The 21,324-nt window shown below is 37.4% G+C and overlaps 1 protein-coding gene across 1 annotated transcript in view; it reads right to left on the bottom strand.

Annotated features, from left to right (window-relative positions):
• LOC126452593 (GATOR complex protein Iml1) overlaps window positions 1-21,324 on the bottom strand; it is a 572,541-nt gene that overhangs the window by 368,402 nt on the left and 182,815 nt on the right. The window contains exon 14 of the mRNA XM_050091115.1: window positions 2,502-2,639. Within this exon, the coding sequence (XP_049947072.1) occupies window positions 2,502-2,639 (138 nt within the window). The remainder of the gene's footprint in view (window positions 1-2,501; window positions 2,640-21,324) is intronic.

Raw genomic sequence — 21,324 nt, 5'->3', positions numbered from 1 at the left:
TTCATTTTCATCAGAATAAAAGCAAACAAAACTGAAAACATCTGCGGTACACCAACTGCTGCAGCCATAATCAAATACATGCACAATACACTCATCCAGGAAATCTTCACCTCCCTCCACTACTCTCTCTCTCTCTCTCTCTCTCTCTCTCTCTCTCTCTCTCTCTCTACACACACACACACACACACACACACACACACACACACACACACACACACACACACACACACACACACACACACCGAGAGAGAGAGAGAGAGAGAGAGAGAGAGAGAGAGAGAGAGAGAGAGATTTATTATTTGATGTATTCTCTGGTCTCGTGTGTAGATAAATAAAGTGATTATTAATTGTATTATAAAACAACACTTTAGAAAAAAAAAAATGAAAAGTGATGAGTAATCTTAATACTGAGACTTGTAAATGACATTTTCAAATTCCATCTCTCTGATGATTCCATGAAAAAATATTAATAAATACACTTGCAATTAATTTATGTATGATTTGCCTTTATACTACATTAATGTACTTATAATGAGTTCAAAACGTGTGTAATAGAACAGGAGCGATCGTTTACCAGCTGCTGAAACCAGAATGATGGTAGTAAGAATGACAAAAACATAATTTTGATAATAGGTGATTTTGTAAGTTTCAGAACTTGACAGTATAAACATTCATTTGTAATTTTCACTGAAACTAGATTTTATAACTCACAAATGGCATGGTATGTATTGTGTTTCCCTCTACTTTCCTCCTACAAATGTATTTATATAAATAATCATTCATGCACTGATAGTGTCTGTTCCATATACATTTGTTCTTTACCATCCTTTCTTTTTTTGCACTTCCCACTTCTTTTTTGTTTCTTTTGTTCTGTGCTTTTTTTTCTATTTTCTTTTCTTTTCTTTCTGTCATAACATCTTACCAAATTAATTCATGTGCTCTTGGCAAAATGTCTCATACAACACTCCCACCCTTTTGTAGTATGTCTTTTGGGTTTTCTCTCTTCTTCTGATAATAGTTTAAAATTATGAAGAATTACTTAGTTCCTAAATTTGTTTTTTCCACCAAAATTAAAGACCGCAATGGTAATGTAGGTTACTCTCCCTAGGTTACCAGCACCATACATTTACATGTTTTAGAACAAATTACATCAATTTGAAATATCGGAAATATACTTTAACTCAGTATGGCTTCATCTTTAAGGCAGCTGGTTCTAGACTAAAATCCCCACTACTAAATATCCTTTAATTAACTTTACCATTCTCAGAATCTTTCACCTGGAGATCTTTCATTGTGTAGTGGAATGGTTCTATTAGTTAAAATGTTTTTTTTATTTCTTGTCAAAAATGTACAGCTGAAAATAACACACAGTGTCATGTTTTCTAAGTTTTACAATCCAAGTACAGCTCAAAGTGCTAAAAATTTCTACTTATGCATTTACCCTTATTAAAGTGAATGATAACAGGGAGGATTTGGTGGAGGATTTTTCAGTACCAACACATTTTATGCATTGTAATGGGATAGTAATGGTCCCCTTGCTACGGAAGCATGAATTTTCCAAATGAAATTCTACAGAAACAAAGTCTGAGAGAAGCTGTAACTGCAACATGCTATAAAATTATAACTTAGATAATATTTAGTTCACACGAAAAATGTCACGTAAACACTTTTTCCTTCTATATAAATGCAAATTTCAAATCAGTTTTACTTAGCTTATTCATGCTGAAAAAATGTTCTCAATCACACACAACACACACACGCACACACACACACACACACACACACACACACACACACACACACACAAACACACACACACACGTAATACTAATGTTTTCAACTAGCTTTAAGGTTTTACTAAATTAATTACAAATTCCTGAATCACTTTCATAACAATTCATGACAAATTGCTGACAGAACTACTGCCAATTATTCGATTGTTAATAGATCTAAGTTAATACACCACATACTCTAATTTTCAGATCTCCTTCAACCCTACACACACACACACACACACACACCACACCACACACACACACACACACACACACACACAAAGTGGGCAAGCAATAAAACTGAAAAACAAGCAAACATGCATAGAACAGGGGACAGCAGACAACAGTCACATTAGAATCCTGAAAGGTTTCTTTCTAATAATGTAAGGAAATTATTCCTGGTCAATATTATTCTGAAAATAATACTTTTTTTTTTTTTTTTTTTTTTTTTAAGGAATGGGCTGTTAATTCTGATGTCTGCGCAGCAGAACGGTCACTGGGAAAATAAATTACAAGGGAATAAATTAAATTTAATGGCAACACATACTTAATTTTATTTAATTATGCAAAAGTACTAATAAGAATATATTCTATGTGACTTGTTAATAGGGAACATAACTCAAAGTAAAGTTTTATCACAACACCAACTAAAATGACACATTTTCTTAAAATAACTGACATTATATATGAAAATACTGATCAATTTTCATGAAATTGTTTTCCAACCTGTAGTAAGGGCAGGAGTCCACTCCTGTTCACCTGTAGCACCCCAAAGGAGAATCAGACTCTTGTTAGCTGGCATACGTCTCTCGGATGTCCCAGAAGACAACAGATTGGGGCGCACTGATCCAGGGATCTTCACATCTACGATTCATTGTGCCATGCATTACACTAGCTACTACCAATCATTACAAAAGCATGCACAAATGTTGTGATAACTCTGAAGAAATGCTGACATACACAGTGCCGCAAAATGTATAAAGCAACTGATCGAACAGTCCACAGATGTACTGCCAGTTCAGTTCATAGTGTCCAACAGGCACAATATTTTGGCGATCAAACATGTCGCCATCATCAGGTGAACTGAACTCCTGATGGCAAGAAGCTGACTAGTATCCCATGGCCTCCGCGAGCCACTCCATCCACAATCCACACCCGTGACCATGTGTTGGCAGTTGCGGAGATGCTATTGTCGGCGTATGTGATAGCACTGATGTGAGTTCTCTATTCGCCTTTGATGCCAGGTCGTTTTGTTTGCTGAGAGTCTTCTTAATTACACTCAGTGCTGGTTCCAAAGCCTTGTTACGATAATAGCCACAATTTCAGTTGATGAGATCATCCCTGGTACAAATTTCTATGGCCTCTCTAATGACGCTGGAAGTCTGGCCAAGATACTGGTACATTCATACTCTATTATGTGATTCTTGGACAAACAGTGCTCTGTGAGTGCTATCTTGTTGGGATACAGCAGTCGAAGGTGCCTCTGGTGTTCTCGGCAATAATCTTCGATGGTGCGCACTGTCTGTCTAGTATATCTCTTCTCACATTGACATGGAATCTGGTATAAGCCAGCCTTCTGCAAACCAAGATCACCTTTGACGCTTCCCAATAATGCTCATGTATTATTGGGTGGGCAAAAGATGGTTTTTACTCAGTGCTTCTTCAATATGAATCCAATGTTTCCCGATAGAGCACCAGTGTACGGTCGATAGTGCGCCAGTGTACGGTATAAATGCAGTGGCTGCGTATTCCTCCATGGCTTCTTCCGTGTCCACAGATTGTATTATTGTTGTGGTGTGGAGAGTGTGCCTAATCTGCCATTGTGTGTACACCATTTTTTCCCGATTACAGTTCTGAGATTCTCTAGCTCCTGGGGCAGACACTCTGTCTGAAATGGTGCGCACCCTGTATATAAGTGTTTTTAGTACCACATTCCTATGTACCTCACTGTGCATTTTTTTCTGATACAGCTCTTCTCTTGACCATGATGTCTTGGAATGGTAATCTTCTTTCTGTTTTGGTCTCTAGAAGGAAGACTGCCATCCCTGGATGTCACGATCAAGAGAAGAGTTGATGGCACCATGAGCCATGGTGTGCATCAGTATGAAATGCACACTAACCTGTACTTGCATGCAGAGAGCAGTCACCACCCTTGGGAGAGGAATTGGGTACTAAATACACTGGTACATGGGGGGTGCACTGTTTCAGATGCAGAGAGTTTGCCCCAGGAGCTAGAGCAGCTCAGAATTGTATTCCGAAAAAACGTGTACCCAGAATAGCCGATTAGACATGCTCTCCACCCCACCATAACAGTAGAATCTGTGGAGACAGAAGAAGCCATGGAGGAAGAGGCAGCCACTGCCTTTATACTTACACTGGCACACGATCAGGAAAAATCGGAAGCATGTTGAAGAAGCACTGAGTAAAAACTATCTTTTCCCCACCCAATAAAATGTGAGCATTATTGGGAAGTGTCAAAGATGATCTCAGTTTGCAGAAGACCGGCGAATACCAGATTGCATGGCAATGTGGAAAGACATATATTGGACAGACAGTGTTCAGCATCATAGTTCATTGCCAAGAACACCAGAGGCACACTTGACTGACATATCCCAACAACTTTGCAGTCACAGAGCGCTGTTTGTCCGAGAATCACGCGATGGAGTATGAACATACCAGGATCTTGGCACAGACTTCCAAATACTGGGAAAGCATTGTTAGAGAGGCCATAGAAATTCATACCAGGTACGATCTCATCAACTGATATTGGGCTATAATTTTAGCAAGGCTTGGGAACCAGCACTGAGTTTAATTAAGAAGACTCTCAGCAAACAAAACAATTTGGTGACTATGGCAGACAGAGAACATACATCAACGCCATCACAGACACTGATGCTAGCATCTCTATGACTGCCAATGTGCAGCTGTGAGTGTGAACACCAGATGGAGCGGCTCACGGGGCCAGGGAAGATTAGTCAGCCACACGTCCTCAGGAGCTCAGTTTGTGAGTGCACTTGATGATAGCAACATGTTTGATCACCGAAATATTGTGCCCATTGGACACTATTAACAGGCAGGACACCCATGGACTGTTCAATCAACAAATATGCCAGGAGAAACTGAAGAATCATATAAAGGAACTGTTTGTAATATTTGAGACTTTTCTTATTATCTGTGAGTGATGAACAACATCACAATTTAAAACACATTGCCATACACTACTTTCTTTTTTATGATTAGTGTTTCTAAAATTTACATTTAATAGTTACTTGTTAGCAGTGACATTACTCCTCAATTTTCAACTACTAGGAACGTCACCAACACTTAACACAAAAATAATTCATCAGAAAATACTAGACAGGGAAGATAGCACATATCTACAAAGTTTAATCTGTAGAAAACTCTGAAAATTAAAAAGGGGTGGGGGAAGGGGGACAGGATATGCACGAAGACAAAAAAATACAAAGAAGTCATAAAGTTGTTATTATAATAAGTGAGGCATGTGAAAGACATATAGCAGTACTGCATTTTGCAGAAGGCAGTTGTGTTATAATGTCCTCAAGTATTTGACAATACTGTGTTTGCCTCCAGTGATGTGTGGTAATATTTTGCTAAAACCAATGGCTTGAATATTCAGGAAACTTCACTAATAAGTGAGTAAGAATGATTCATTATATGATTATAATGCAACATTGCCAGGTTGTGTCCATTTCATTAAGCAAGGTACAAATTACAGCAAATCTGTGAAATCAAAAACTGTGAAGAAACCTTAACATATAATAGTTCATCAAATCATCAGGGAAAATAGCTGACAATAATTTCAACAATTTCTACAGAAGGATCACTCAGCAGTAAACAAGTATCCAAAATCTACTGAAACCCAGTTAGAAAATGTTAAAATGATAACTACTCTCTAGCATTTTAGTAACAAATGATCCACAAATAACTCACAATAACACAAACTCCACAAAGGTTTCTTTACATAAAATTCTTTTTATTAACTGTAGTTATAATTAATTTGAAAAGCAACACAATTTCACCCATGATGCAATTAATTTCATGAAAATCTTTATGCACAAATAGGGTATTGCACTGCAAAATCTAGGCAACATTTATTCTCCATTCATAATAAAAAAAATCATTTTTCAAGCATAAATAAACATGTAATTCCTACAAATAGAGGTATCTGATCTGACTAAATACAAAAACAGCCTGAAACTCAGTCTTGCATAATCAAAATTATCAGCTAATTGGGGAAAGAAGTGAAGCGTACAAGCAATGTTGGTGGAAAGCATAATAAGACACAAACACACTAGGCCAAGTCATCCATGAACAGAACATTAACACCATATTCCAAATGACAATGAAAGTCTGAACTCAAAAAAAATATCATTGAAACAGACAAAGTATTACAACCAAAGAGGTGGAGAATAGAATAACACGCGTGTGCTAAGAAATACCGGAAGTTGAATTAAATAAAAAAGGAAACAAATGAAAAACGGTAAGTCAATTAGTTAAAGTACTTGCTGTTAAAATTACAGCCCAAAACTAATATTTAACAAACAAAACAGAAAAAAAGAAAGAAAATAAATCAATAATCTGGAATATACAAGAAACAGGTAGTGCAACTTTACTGCATGGGAGATAAGTTGGTAGAATGAGAAATCATAAAGTGAAAGGGGAAACACACAAGTTCTGCTCAAGTGATGTAGTTGTTACAAGAAAAAAAATCAGTATATGGCTTATTTCTATACAACACTGTAACACAACCTACTACAACAGTGTGATGATAATCACTGAATTCCAGACAAATAAAGCATAAGATTTACAAATATTATAAATTGTTGATGCTGTACAAAACATTTCAATTTTGGATGAAGCTGTGAGAGCCCAAGATTTTTGTTTGTGGCTGACATTGAGACCTATTTTATCAGAGGCACATGCACTTACGTAATGCTGCTCAAGAAACACCAAGAACAGGACTGGTAGATGCAAGAATGAGGGTAAAAGGCTTTTTTTTAAGATTCAAAAGTTGTTTGGTGGAGTACAAACAATGGAGGGAGTTGACGAGATGAGTGGTCAAAATGCTAAAAACAAACGCATGTAGGGATGAGTTATCCCAGAGCTGCAGCCTTGTAGAGATGGGAGGATGACTGGATGAGAGGAACAAAGAGGACAGGAGTGGGAGACAGTGGTGAATAGAAGGGAGGGTGATGGCCAGGAACAGAAGAACAGCAAGGAAACAGTAGAGGAATATGCCACCAGCAAGTCCAACTAGGAGCCAGGCACATGATGAAGTGAAGGTATGCGAGATGCGGAGGAGTGGGTGCAGATAGAACAGAGGTAACAGGAGACCACATAGAGATCGGAACTGATGTAAAATATTGGATAAAGTGATTGAGCTAGAGTGAAACAGAGAAGTAGTTAGAAGAGAGATAGAATCGAAGGGGCCAAGAGTGGGGTTGCGTGAAGGACAGAGGCTTGTGGAGTCTGAGCCCATGAAGATTATGAGTTCAAAGGTTTGCTATACGGGCAATTCTTATCTATGAAATCCAGAAGGAGGAGAATAATCCAGATGGCATGGGTTGTGAAGCAGTTGTTGAAGCTGTGCATATCTTCTTGAGAAGTATATTGTGCCACTGTGTGGTTGACTTTGTTCTTGTTCACAGCTTTTGGATGACCATTTATTTATGTTGACAGCTGGTTGGTCATCAAGTCCAGCTAATAGAGGTTCAGATGTTACTGCAGAGTTGATCAAAACTCTTACCTCATCAGTCATATCCTGTGAAAGACTCGCATCCAAGACCTGTACTATACATTTACTCAGTATGCATTATTTCAGTCCCATCTCAGGTATATCACTCCCCTTAGAGGCAGGGCCATATGGGGTCATTTAGTAACAGTAACTCAATCCATATATATACCCTGCCTGACAAAACAAGTGAAGGATCCAGAAGGGGAGGAGGAAATTAAATGAGACCTCACAGGTTGAGAGGGTAGGTGTTGTTTCAGCAACTTCAAAATCATGTCGAATTTACAAAGGACTTGGCTGTACAATATTATTATTATTATTATTATTATTATTATTACAAATTGTGGGGTGCTCGACAATGTAGTTATCAGCACCCTTGCAAATTCCCAATCTTTTCACAATCCAGTCTCACCAATTTCCTGAATGATGATGAGATGATGATGACAACACAAACAACCAATCCCCAGGTGGAGAAAAATTCCCTTGGAAGGGTTTCATTAAGCTGTTGCATCCTTTCCCTGAAGCAAGTTGGTTCACAGCTGTTGTGACTGGTTTTTGATAACCTATATACTGGCACTGGGAGAGAGTTGATGATTGAGCTGGTCCCACAAATGTACTATACAGGGCAGACTTCTGGCTCTTACTGGCCTCTAGCACACCTCAGCAGGCAGTTCATGGACACACATATCATGTGTGGACAAGCACTGTCCTGTTGAAAAATTGCATAATGATCCTGATGCATGAGGGGTAACACATGTGGGAGCATGATGATCATGACATGAGAAAAATATTTTTCGTATTTTTAAAGTAGTTTTTTTTCATTGAGAGAAAATTAAGAAGTGAAAAGAAAAGGTAAATAAGTGTGAAAGATGGAAAATATGAAAAGGTTTTCAAAGGCTGCTACCTCTCCAAAATTTGTTGACTTATAATGATTTGATGAAGCAATATGTTTTAAGGTACAAATCTCATCTTCAGGCTTCATGGCAATACAAAAATATTTATCAAAACTTTACATAAATTGGAGGGGGACTTCAAAATTTTCGGGACTGGTGCTGCCATCTGGAAAGTAGTAGTAGTAGATCTTTGCACCACTAGGTGGCAAGAGCGGCATATCTGATGACTCAGTGTGCAGAGTGGCATTCAGCTTGGAGGGCGTGTTGTGCGTTCACAGTGATTTCCGTAATACTCTGTGTTTGGTGTGTGGCGATTTTATGATGGATCCATGAACAGAACAGCGCATGTGTATCAAGTTCTGTGCGAACCTCGGGAAAAGTGTTTAGAGACCCCTGCAATGATTCAACAAGTGTTTGGGGGGACAGAGTATGAGAGCAACAATTGTACCGGGGGAAGAGACCAGGCTCTCCGAGACCCAAAAAAGCGAGACAGGTGAAGAGCAAAGTGAAGAGAATTATCATTGGTTTCTTTGATACCAAGGGAATTGTGCACAAAGAATACCGTCCCAACCGACCAAACAGTGAATTCCGCATACTATTGTGACGTTTCGCAAAGGCACCATGAAAACATGCGGTGGTGATGGCCCGAACTTTGGCGTCAAGGGAACTGGCTGCTGGATCACGACAATGTGCCATCACACATCCTTGCTCACCAGGACCTTTTTCGCAAAAAGCAACATGGCACTTGTACCCCACCCACCATACTCGCCAGATTTGGTACCTTGCGACTTTGCCCTATTCCCAAAACTGAAACTCAAGTTGAAAGGCCATCGGTTCGACACTCTAGAGAGGATTCAAGAAGCATCGCTGGTGGTGATAAACACCATCAAAGAACAGGACTTCCAGAAAACCTTTGACCAGTGGCAGAAGCGCTGGGACTGGTGTGTACGTGCGGACGGGAACGACTTCGAGGGTGATGGTGACCATTAGTCTAAAGGTAAGATTTTCAACAGATGGCAGCACCAGTCCCGAAAATATTGGATAGCACCTCATATTAATGATACTGCAGGTGTCAAAAGCTCCTATTTCTTCAACTTCAATTCAATACAATTAAATTAGAAAACACATAATAATTAAGAATATATCTGTATCTATTTTCCAATAGCAATATCTTTGTAAGTTCTTAAATACGTTTTACACTATCATTCTTAATATCTGTCACAGTCCCGCTCACTATAATGTATTTCATCAACCAACATCAGAGATGTGATAGAAAAATATACAGAAGATGTTGCAAGTTACTGATAACACCAGGGCTAACACTTCAAACAACCTTTGTTTTGACAGCTATCTTGTTGCCATCTTACTTCTGCTACATGGTATAGTTAATTGTGACGTCACGTTTTAATGTAGTTAGAGTTCTTGTCTGTCAAACTCTTCTGAAGCACTGAAAGTTCAAAGACTCCTGAGAGGTTTTCCTCAGTTACCCATTACTCATAACACTACTAGGTGCTGTGTTTTACAGAGAAGCTCTAAATGAACATACAAAGGAGTCTGAACATCACTGAAATTTTTGTCGTTCAGAAATTGGAGTCACTGGTATTTCTTGGGACGCCACAGGCATCTCTTTGCTGCACTTGTGAGTAATGTCAGGCACAGATCGAGCAAACTCAGTGTCACACAAAGCTCAAAAGGAATAGCACAGTCAAGCAACAACAACAACAAAGTGTAATATGAAGGAACTATGATTCCAACTACTAGGGACAACTTTAATTCTCAAGCTCCTCTTCCCACTAATGCGAAACTTGTCACATTTACTCATTTGTATGCTACTACAGTACGTGATTTTTCCCACCAGTCCCCTACATCCATCATCCATCAGAATTATAACTTATAAAATAATGGAAAATCTTGTACACTCACACCTGCTGCCCCTCATAAATGAAAAAACTTTCAAAATAGTAATGTCGTAAGATGAACTATAAACTATTAAAGAGCTAACTTTGTTCATTCATATAACAAAGACTATTTTCTTTTGTTAAGCTTACATGTCGTCCTTATGTGAACTGTCTTATACTTCTGTTCTCACAATTTTCCTATATTAAATTAGCAAGACATGATATGCACTAATATACACATGGAGGTCTGACATCAATCAATCAATGGTGCAATTCATGTTCAGTTTGATGTACTGCTGCGATTTAAGCAAAGTTATGTTTTGCTTTACTGGTGAATTACTAAGGAAAGCAGTAAGTCAAATCCTGTCCAACAACTATCAACACTAAAGTTGTAGCACAGTAAATACAACAAGAAGTCTCATTCATATTACATACATAAGTACAGGTGTCCCGTGCAGCTGAAGGTCTCAGGTAAATCGTCTGTATACACAATTCAGGTTTAGTATCTCAGAGTCATTAAATTCCATTCATCATGTATAAAAATGATGGCACTCATCTTAACAAAAATTATCAAATTAATATGGATCATCTCAAGAAAAAATTGTGAAGTGTGGACTTCATTTATTCAATGATTTATACCAGACCTGCATACTGTTCATTAAAACTGTTAAACAATTTGCCAGTAAGGTATTTATAGTGATAGATAATGCGTATCCCAGTTATCTTCCATAGGTATGTAAGGAAAAATTGAAATCCTCCCCAGGTATGAATAAGTAAGATTTCAATTACAAAATTTTAAATAATACATAAACAACATGGTGAAGTTATACATAAATTTTGTTCCCTTCACATAAAATCTCTCAAAACTTTTCATGTCAAACCTTCCACTTGTTTAGAAACAGTATTTAATGCTTACCCATTTTTTGGGCTGGACATAGCAACTGTGGAACGTGGCATTCAAAGTGGAGAGATTCAGGAATGATTTAGGCTCAATTCTGCAATCATGCTAACAATGCTGATGATAGCTCTGATAGTGTAGAATATCAGGGACCAAACTTATTAAACAGGTGTTACTTGCAGTAAGAGATACCTTTGAGATTCCTTATGCACTGGTAATAGGTATGATGATCTTCATAACCAGAACAGTCTCCTTATTCCACACCTGCTAATCTTACACATCCTTCATATAAACGGCCAAACATCAGTATCAGTGAAAAAAACCCTCTACTGTAAAATAAATAGAGGAGTTCCTACTTCAACATGTCCTCTACCCACATTCCACCAAACACCAATATCATTGCATAAAGCCTTCTAGGGTACAATAAATAGAATGGATTGCTTCACCAACCATTCTAATATATAATGTTATGATTATTTCTGAGTCTTAACATTGATGTTCATTTTATAATCACACTTTAATTGCTACCCCTTAGCTCTGCCAAACAACAACAACAACAACAACAACAACAATAATAATAACAAAATGTTATCTTACTAATATCATAAGGTAGTGTTCACAACTGCATATCTCATTTCTCCACTATGATTAAAAACAGGTGAACAGGTTACCAATCATGATTCAGTTCTGCATAATGCTAGTTAAATACTATTCCTAAATATCTTAGTTACAACAGGCTGAAGTATGATCTACTGCAAATGCCCAATAAGTTTTGGATGGAGTGTAAGTGTGTATAGCATTAATTTTGTAGAATATGAATGTGGTGTTGTGTTTCATCTTAATCGGTTCATAATAGTCATATGTCTTATTTTTTGTTCTATGTTATTACTCCTGTTCCTGTATCTATGTCCTGAAGTATTATGCACTTGACTCACTTCTAACAAATGCTCCTCCACTATGGAAGAGTCTAACTATTTTGGCTTTATTGATATGCCACTTTGGGAAGTCTCTGTAACCCTTCCACGAATTATTGTTGTATGGTTTGGAACATAGACATTCTAGATGTAGCTTCCTTTTTGAAGTCGTCACTCCAACATTTTCACTCAAAACGTCTTCCTAAATCTTTGTAGATTTGAAAATAACCTAATTGTAACAATCCCCACTGTGCTGCATCTCCAGTCATATGACTTACCAAAAAACCTTATCTTATAGTAGTCCGCCCACACTTCAGATAACATACCTCTTAAAAGACTTCAGAAATGAAACAATGTATATCACCTGATGGTGTAAATTGTGGAAATTCCCTTTGCTTAATACACAGAATCTTACTTTTTCCTAATATATCTTCAACCTCTTTCCTTACTTCTCATTTTGCATCCTCTTTATTTAAATTAGTATCATCACGTGATACCTCTTTTGTAATATTTAAGTAATCAGCACTGCTACTAGTTGTTGATCCATCACTTATGAGTTTAGTAACTGACAATGTGGATTTAGTCTCAAAAGGGTCCTTAGGTTTACTGTGTAACCATTGTTTTGTAGTTTCCATTCTAACTCATGTTCTTGCAACCTACGTTCTAGCTCCTTAACGATTATGGAAATTGAAACTATATTCTTATTTGTAAATTTGCATAAATGCCTTTAATTTCTAATAATTCTCTCTCTAAAATTTGCACTTTCTGAATTAAATTGTCTTGTTCAGATCTCGTCATACGTAAATGTTCTATTTTACCAGCTAGCTTTCCTTTGAGGATTTCGAATTACTGATTGCATGAACCCTTCCATGTTTTGATTATCCTCTAAGAAAACAGTGTTACGTTATACAAATGTATAAGTAAGTCTTAAATGAGTAGTTGACTATTTACATTACTAAGTAAATACTGTTTATGACAAAATTACGTCTACACCTTTCTATCAATTTTATCGTCGGACTTCATTATGTGAGATTTGTTTATATCATTTAATCTAAAGAAACTACTACCCAACTAGTATTAACTTTAATCCTCCAGCTCCTCTTTCACTAAGATGAAACTTATAATTCTTGTTCATTTATACGCTACTAAAGTATGTGATTTTCCCACCAGTTCACTACACCCATCAGAATTATTACTTATAAAATTATGAAAAATCTCATATCATCATAGTGTAATTTACAAACTTATGAACGATGGTTAACAACATTCAAGCAGCCACAGAAATGGAGGTAACTGAACATGCCTGAAGAAAACAGAAATTTCATATGAACAAATATGACCACAGCATATAACCTAGAATGTAAATAACAACGTTAATATCTATGTGACCTTTTTTAAAATGTGTTTGTATCGTAATTGTATCCTGAAGATCATAGTTGTTCCTCGAAATATGTTATTTCATTTAACTGTTTAAGTAATCCAACAAATTTTATGGCTGGTAGTGGTTTCTGAAAAATCTTTTTGTATTTCTGGCTTCAAAAAGATGTAAAGTTACTGGAAATATCTGGATCATAAGTGACACATACAGATAACACAGCCAAATAGTCAAACAGTTTTCTCCTCCTCATTTGTTCTCATAATTTTCATTTTCTTTCTCTTTGTCTCTTTTTTCTGATATTGGTGACTTGCTGGTTTACTGTGTACATATTAAAACTCCAAATTAAAAAATTCATGATTCAATTTCCACCGCCCCCCACCCGTCTAATGAGACACATTTCTGTGTAGCTGAAAAGTCATGGGGGTTTGTATTTTACATAAAACTGAAGATGTCCTCATAAGTTTCTGGATGAGCCAATTTACAGGTCACAGTAAAACCAGAGAATACTACATGCAATAGGATCATATCTACTAAATGTATGTAGCATTTAAACTGAACTTCACTTTGACATGTTTCATTTGTCAGTTGCAGCTTTTGACTCTTTACGTATAGGATTTCTCTCAACTGATCAGGGTTTGAAGCAAATGTTTCTTCTTTCTTTTCAGTTGTAACCAATTCATTTACCTGGTTCTGAAAGCTTGACATTCACTTTCATTAAAAAAAAGTTTCACACTTCCTCTTTGGCCCTTTGCTTGACAGTGCTCTGGATCTCATCTTCAGTAGAAAGCCTATTTCCAACTGTAAACAAGATGTAAATCTGAAGGTCACATATCAGGGCTGTGAATGGGGTGACTGACGATGTCCCATCTGAATGAATTTGAGTTGCTTGGTGGCGCTGGCTGTGTGAGGATGTACACTGACATGCAACAAGCATGTCATTAAAATTTATCTCCTATTGGTCTGTATCATCCTCAATAGTTTTTCTTACGGCTTCATAGTGCATCAGTAAACGATTCCCCCATGGACAGAAATTCAATGAGGAGAAAGGCCTTATAGCCTCAAAATACAAAGGCCATGACTTTTCAGGCCGAAACAATGGTTTTAAATTTATTTGTTTGTGGTGATGAGAGATGTTGCCACTGTAAAGTCGTCTTTTCACCTCAAGGGTGAAGTGGTTCATCGATGTTTCATTGCCAGTTACAACAGTTCAAGGAATTGTTCACACTACAGTTTGAAGCACTCGAGAAATTCCTGAAGAAGTGATTACCTTGACTTTTTTGTTGATCTTTGAGCTGTTTTGCTACCCACCTCACACAAAATTTTTGAAAACAAAGTGTCTCAGTAATGATTTGATGCAGAAGAGATCTGGAGATTTCTTGAAATACAGTGTTCATAGCAAATGTCAACTGACGGTCACAAGGAATCATTTCTTTGACTTTTTTGACCATCTCATCAGTCACAACTGAGGGATGTTCACTCCTTTGTTAAGTTCTGCCAACTTTAGACCCAAGACACCACTTGTAAACTTTAGTACAATTTGTTACATCCCCATGAGCAGTTTTGATTCAGTGCACTTCCCTTTCCAAGAAGAAACCAGATTACTCCCCTCCCCTCACCTCACAGGTGGTGAGATTCAGAATACAGACCCTCATTTCAACACAGTGGTACAGCAAGAGTTTTCAGCTGACTGAAACTGTTAAATGTTATGTCTGGCCATATTGACAATATTAGTACAGCAGCAGGTATTAGTGACCATAATGGTATTAATGCCATTAAGGAGAGATTGTTGCATTATAAGTTCTCAAATGGTTGTAGACAAGCTGACAAGCAAAGTTAGTAGAAATTCTTGCTTTTGCTACAACATGTAACTACTTCCATGATTGTATATTAGTGACAGATTTTTGTGAGAATCCTAGAAAATTCTAATCCTATTTGAAAACACTATATGAGTCCAAAGCTATCAGGCACACATCAGTCAGTCTGGTGGAGAAATAAAAGATAGAAAAAGGAAGTCAGTCTTAAACCACAAATTTAAAAAACTAGTTGAAACCAAATAATGCACCTGGCTCTTATGGCATCCCAATTTGTTTTTGGGTGGGCATGACAGTCTCAATAACTTTGAAGGAGGATATTTCCCAGCTGTATTTCAAATTTCTTCATTTGCAATAGCAGTTTTGGACACATCCCATTCTGAAGTGTATCTATACAACAGGGGTGGATATATTGTCCTCATCTTGTCAAAAAATAGTGTCGTACTGCCCGATGGAATGAATTCCATCTTAATTGTGTACTCTGTAGGGTTGGTCTCTTACTTAGTTCCATTTTATCATGAATCTCTCAAACAGTCTCAAATGGCTGGAAAATGGTACAGCAAGAGCAAAAGTATGAATGCAGAAAATTATAGATCAATATTCTAACATCAATTTACTGCAAAATCCTTCAGCACATTCTCAGCTAAAGTATAATAAATTTTTTAGAGGGAGGAAAAGTATACAGGCAGTAACCCTTCCCCTTTCCATTTGTGAATGGAAAGGGAATGACAAGCAATAGTAAAAAGTTCCTTCCCCCATACACCATGCTTGCACAAAGTATGTAAACAGATGTAAATACTGAGCATACCACGTGTGAAGATGTTGTAAGAGTTCCTGCAACATTATATTAAAAATGCAATAAGTTTGACTCCTCTTACAAATCTCACAAAATTACAAAAGAAAGGTATATCAAAAAAGCAGAACTGTTTTACAGTAAGATTAGCACTGCCCGAAACAGGTTTAAAATGGGGCAGCACTGAGCCGCTAACCTTGTTCCTAAATCATTTCATTCAATGTTTTATCACATTTAATGGGCACAAAAAATTTCATTCTAGTTCAAAGACAAAGGAGAGATGCAGAACATGGCTTGCATTTATCTAGCTATTGTTGCCAAGTTAAGACTTCACAATGAAAAGAAATGCTTAGATGATGATGCATCTGCACACACACGTGCGCGCGCACGCGCCCACACACACACACACACACACACACACACACACACACACACACTTTGTTACCTGTTGGTTTAAAGAGCTGCTCTAGTTTTACCAAAACATTCTGCACCTGTCAGGTGATTATTTTTATTTGTTTAACTACACTAGTGTATGACACCCTTTGCAAACAATTTCCATTGATACAAACTTTTCTATTTTAAATCTGACAAATGCGATGCTTGCTGCATACAGGCTCACAGAACATTACAGATACTTCACTGTAATGTAAACATGTGTATTTTGACCACACTACTGACACTCGAGGTCATTACATCTCTGTGTGTTGTGCATTGTATGTTTTGCTGTTTTTGGTATGTACAGTTGACAAGACAAAACTGTTTGCACAGAAAATGAGTAAGTTTCACATTGAGCATTCTTAGTGTGCACAGTCATGTCACGAATTGTGGCAAAACTTTCACCTCATTAATGCCCATGTTAGGTTATAGTAGCAACCTACTATCATATCTGCAATATGTACTACACATAATATTGGAAATTAATATCAATTAAACATTATGCATGGAAGTATAGGATGTCGACAGTGATAGTGAAATATGCCATGACTTGACCAGTGGCACCAGATGTCCGAGAGACGTGTTAGTGTACCTGTGCAAGTAGCTCATGGTCAAAGTGATGCTGGCAAGGTAGCTCAGCACATAGCGTCAGTGGACTGGTCACCCTCTGTCATAAAAAACTAAGTAAAATTTGCAAGTTGGCACTTGTTGGTTGGTTTAAGGGAGGGGGAAAGGGCGTCACTTGTTTAATGGGAGTTTGGTTCCCCCAGTTGACCAAATTTTCTCTATCTTCACTGTGATAGGTGCAAATGGCCTTCCTGTGGTACATTCTCTTGTCTTGATGAGTATAACACTGGTGCATATTATCTGCAGTCTTTAAGAGAACTATGTAGTACTAGCTAACAAATACTGTGTCGCAAAACTTGTGAAATTTTAAACAAAATTCACCCTCGTTATTTTAAGGACATTCCTTTTATAGGAGTGAGAGAATATTATAATTTTGAGAGACAAGTGATTTTAGATTGATCAAATGTCTAGCAAAAGTTTAGCTTTAATGAAGCTCGATTTGACATGTAGAAGAAAACCACAAATGAAACTGATAACAATATAATTTTTTTCCAAATTACACACTCAAATGTAAGCACCAAACTCAAAAGCAATTCTTTCACCCTTTTATTTGGCAACACTAAAATTCTGTATCACTCTCAGTTTTGAACACAATCAACTCCAAGTTAAGTTTCCAATGAGAGAGTCTTGTCTATATCTATATAACTATTCGCAGCAGACAGATTGGGAAAGCAGAAGCAGCAGAAAAAAATCATTAAGATGAAACTGAGTAACAGAACAAATGTTGAACGCTAAGCTCATGAAGTTTGGTCTCTAAACAAAATTTCAAATGTGCTGTGAAAAACAAGTTCAGCTATTTAGTGTATTGGGACTACATAAGACGTTTAAATTCTGTTGGACAACATTTACTAAAATCTGTCTGGATGCATATGTAGCCCGCATCTCGTGGTCGTGCGGTAGCATTCTCGCTTCCCACGCCAGGGTTCCCGGGTTCGATTCCCGGCGGGGTCAGGGATTTTCTCTGCCTCATGATGGCTGGGTGTTGTGTGCTGTCCTTAGGTTAGTTAGGTTTAAGTAGTTCTAAGTTCTAGGGGACTTATGACCACCGCAGTTGAGTCCCATAGTGCTCAGAGCCATTTGAACCATTTTTTGATGCATATGTAATCTGAAAGACTTTAGCAGATATGAAACTGTGTAACCTTCCAAACTACAGGACAAGTGTAGAAAAGGGGTTTCCACTGCAAATTATGTTTCATTTCTCCCTATTTTTGAAGCAAAATAGAACTTAATAATTTTGGTCTTCTGTTGACATGACACTATAGATGTCACATGACAAAACACAATATGCTTTGCCTTACTGCTGTTATAGCTTAATTTGAGAAAATGACAACTTATGTTGTGATTTGACATTGTGTTTTATTTACCCACATCATTACTGAAAATGATGCTGATTACAGAAGAAAGGTGCCTATTATGTGTGGTGACCCAGCTGTAGCCTAAATACTCAGCTCTTTTGGGAAGTATCAGAACTTAGTTCTCACAATTGCTGAGTCATGGAGTAGTGACAATAAGACCATTATGGAGCTGGACACTGTCAAGAATATTTGATTTCAAAGAAGTTGAATTTCAAATTATATGAGTGTATGTCCTTGTAGGGCTTTAATATCTCAAATATAGCAGCTGTTGCAACACTATTCACATGACTATATTCTTTACAAAGTACTATTCCTCTCGCTATAATTATTTGTCCTTCAAACTGAGCAACATAAATATGAGGCTGGGTTTATAGTGCAATATGGCTTATTACTAAGTGTGATACCATGAGTATCATAATATGTGAAGTACCATATATTAGCACATGCTACCACATATTAGGATAACTTCAGCTTGCCACCCTATTACCTGGATTCAGACTCACACTTTTACTAAGTAGTCTGACTGTGAATTTTGTGAAGCCGTTTGTTGGTGATACTGTTGTGCTAAGACCTGACGGGCATCATATCACATTTGTAAATCATGTCCACATCATGTGTTTATCACACCATCCACACACAAAATTCAACCTCTTGTGAGGATTCACGAGACCATTTAAAACACATTATCACCAAGAAACAGAAACCTTGTTAGCAAATATCCCACGTCAAGCTGCAACCACATTTTTGATTACAAGGTTATTTGGAGTGGCCAACTTGAGAGCAGTACAAATGGAAAATGTTTCACATGTCCTCTGGTAAACAGAACTCTTACCATGTAACAAGCATATACTTGGAGTCAATGACTTTCCAGTACACCAGGATTTTGACATACAAAATGCAAACAAAGAAGTAAATGCGAGTCCAAATCGTACCTGGCCAACTCCCAAGATCAGCATGCCACAGCAAGTGGCACCAGCTCTGGTAAAATCAGCACATTCTGAATCTGTTAAGTAGCTAGCATCACTTCCAAACTAGGAACATTTGAAACACAACTCAAAGAGAAGAAATCTATAGTAGTACCAAAGGAGATAGAAATGAAAGTTTTGTTCTTGGAAAAGAAAAACAGTAAAACAGAGTGAACATAGTCTACAGTCATTTGGAGTCTCATACAAATTCAACTGAGGACAATGCTTCAGATGTGCAATATGAAGAACACACTGAATGCATATTCTGCAGTGGTCACTTCTCTGAAGATTTAGAAAAATGGGCACAGTGAATGGAATGCTTTGGGCTCCTGAGGAATACTAGTCTCGAGTCGTTTGAAGTCTCATACAAATTTAATTGAGTATAATGCTTCAGATGTGCAATATGAAGAACACACTGAATGCATATTCTGTAGTGGTCACTTCTCTGAAAACTTAGAAAACTGGGCACAGAGTGTGGAATGCTTTGGGCTCCTGAGGAATACTAACACTTTGCCGTCAGGTGACACCACAGTGGTGCCGTGCGCGAAATAGCAGTCAACAGCCGGTGATACCACAGTGGTGTTGTGTGCATAGTATCACTCAGTGGCCGGTGACACCACAGTGGTGTGATGAACAGAGTATCACGCAGTGGCCGATGACAACACTTTAGTATCTTTTTCATTCTGTTGGTGTTTTGTTTAGGTAACAATAAGTTACACACGTCAACAAGTCTTTTGTTTTTATAAGTACTTGTGCACTTTCATCATGGCTGATGAAAGAGATGAAACAATTATTTACAATGAATGCGCGGACATCTTGTCTGATGTTCCAGATGACTTGGCCGATTGGGAAGAAGACATTGGATATAAAAAAAAATGAAAGTGAAGCAGCATCGTCGGAAGGTAGTGAAATAGGTCCAGGAAGAATTTGGCGAGTGCTACAGTTGCCAACTGATTCAGATGGATCAGACGGAGAAGACAGACTATGATTTACTCAGGACCAATAATAAATTTGAACAATCTCCGGTTCCACACACATTTCCCAAAGATACACAGAGCATCGTGGATATCGTAGAATTATATATGTCTTTAAATATGTCTGCTTGTGTCTGTATATGTAAGGATGGATATGTGTGTGTGTGCGCGAGTGTATACCCGTCCTTTTTCCCCCTAAGGTAAGTCTTTCCGCTCCCAGGATTGGAATGACTCCTTACCCTCTCCCTTAAAACCCACATCCTTTCGTCTTTCCCTCTCCTTCCCTCTTTCCTGATGAGGCAACAGTTTGTTGCGAAAGCTTGAATTTTGTGTGTATGTTTGTGTTTGTTTGTGTGTCTGTCGACCTGCCAGCACTTCCATTTGGTAAGTCACTACATCTTTGTTTTTAGATATAACAATCTCTTTAAATATATTAGCAATGAAACCAACAATTATTACAGTCAAAATAGCAATAGAAGGAAACTGGATTTTAAAAAATGCCAAATTTGTCAATGTTAGGGGACCCGAACTTAGAAAATGGTTTGGGCTTGCTATCCTTATGGGAATTGTAAATAAAGCATATTATCATTTTTACATTTTTCCGACAACAACAATATACCAGATAATGCCGACGGCTTTTCAAAGTGCAATTCGTAATTGATTATTTTTCCAAAAAGTTTAAAGAAATGTTTAATCTAAGTGAAAACATCTCAATTGATGAAGGAATGATACCGTGACATCAACAGTTAAATTTTAAAGTTTACAGTCCATCGAAAATTATGAAATATGGCATACTCATTCGGATGCTGTGTGATTAGAGTATGGGATACATTTCCTCATTCAAGATATATTCCGA

The sequence above is a fragment of the Schistocerca serialis genome, chromosome 1 (genome assembly GCF_023864345.2).
Source record: "Schistocerca serialis cubense isolate TAMUIC-IGC-003099 chromosome 1, iqSchSeri2.2, whole genome shotgun sequence".
In the NCBI taxonomy this organism is placed as follows: domain Eukaryota; kingdom Metazoa; phylum Arthropoda; class Insecta; order Orthoptera; family Acrididae; genus Schistocerca; species Schistocerca serialis.
Note: the sequence above shows the minus strand (reverse complement) of the source record. Positions and strands in the feature narration are given on the sequence as shown.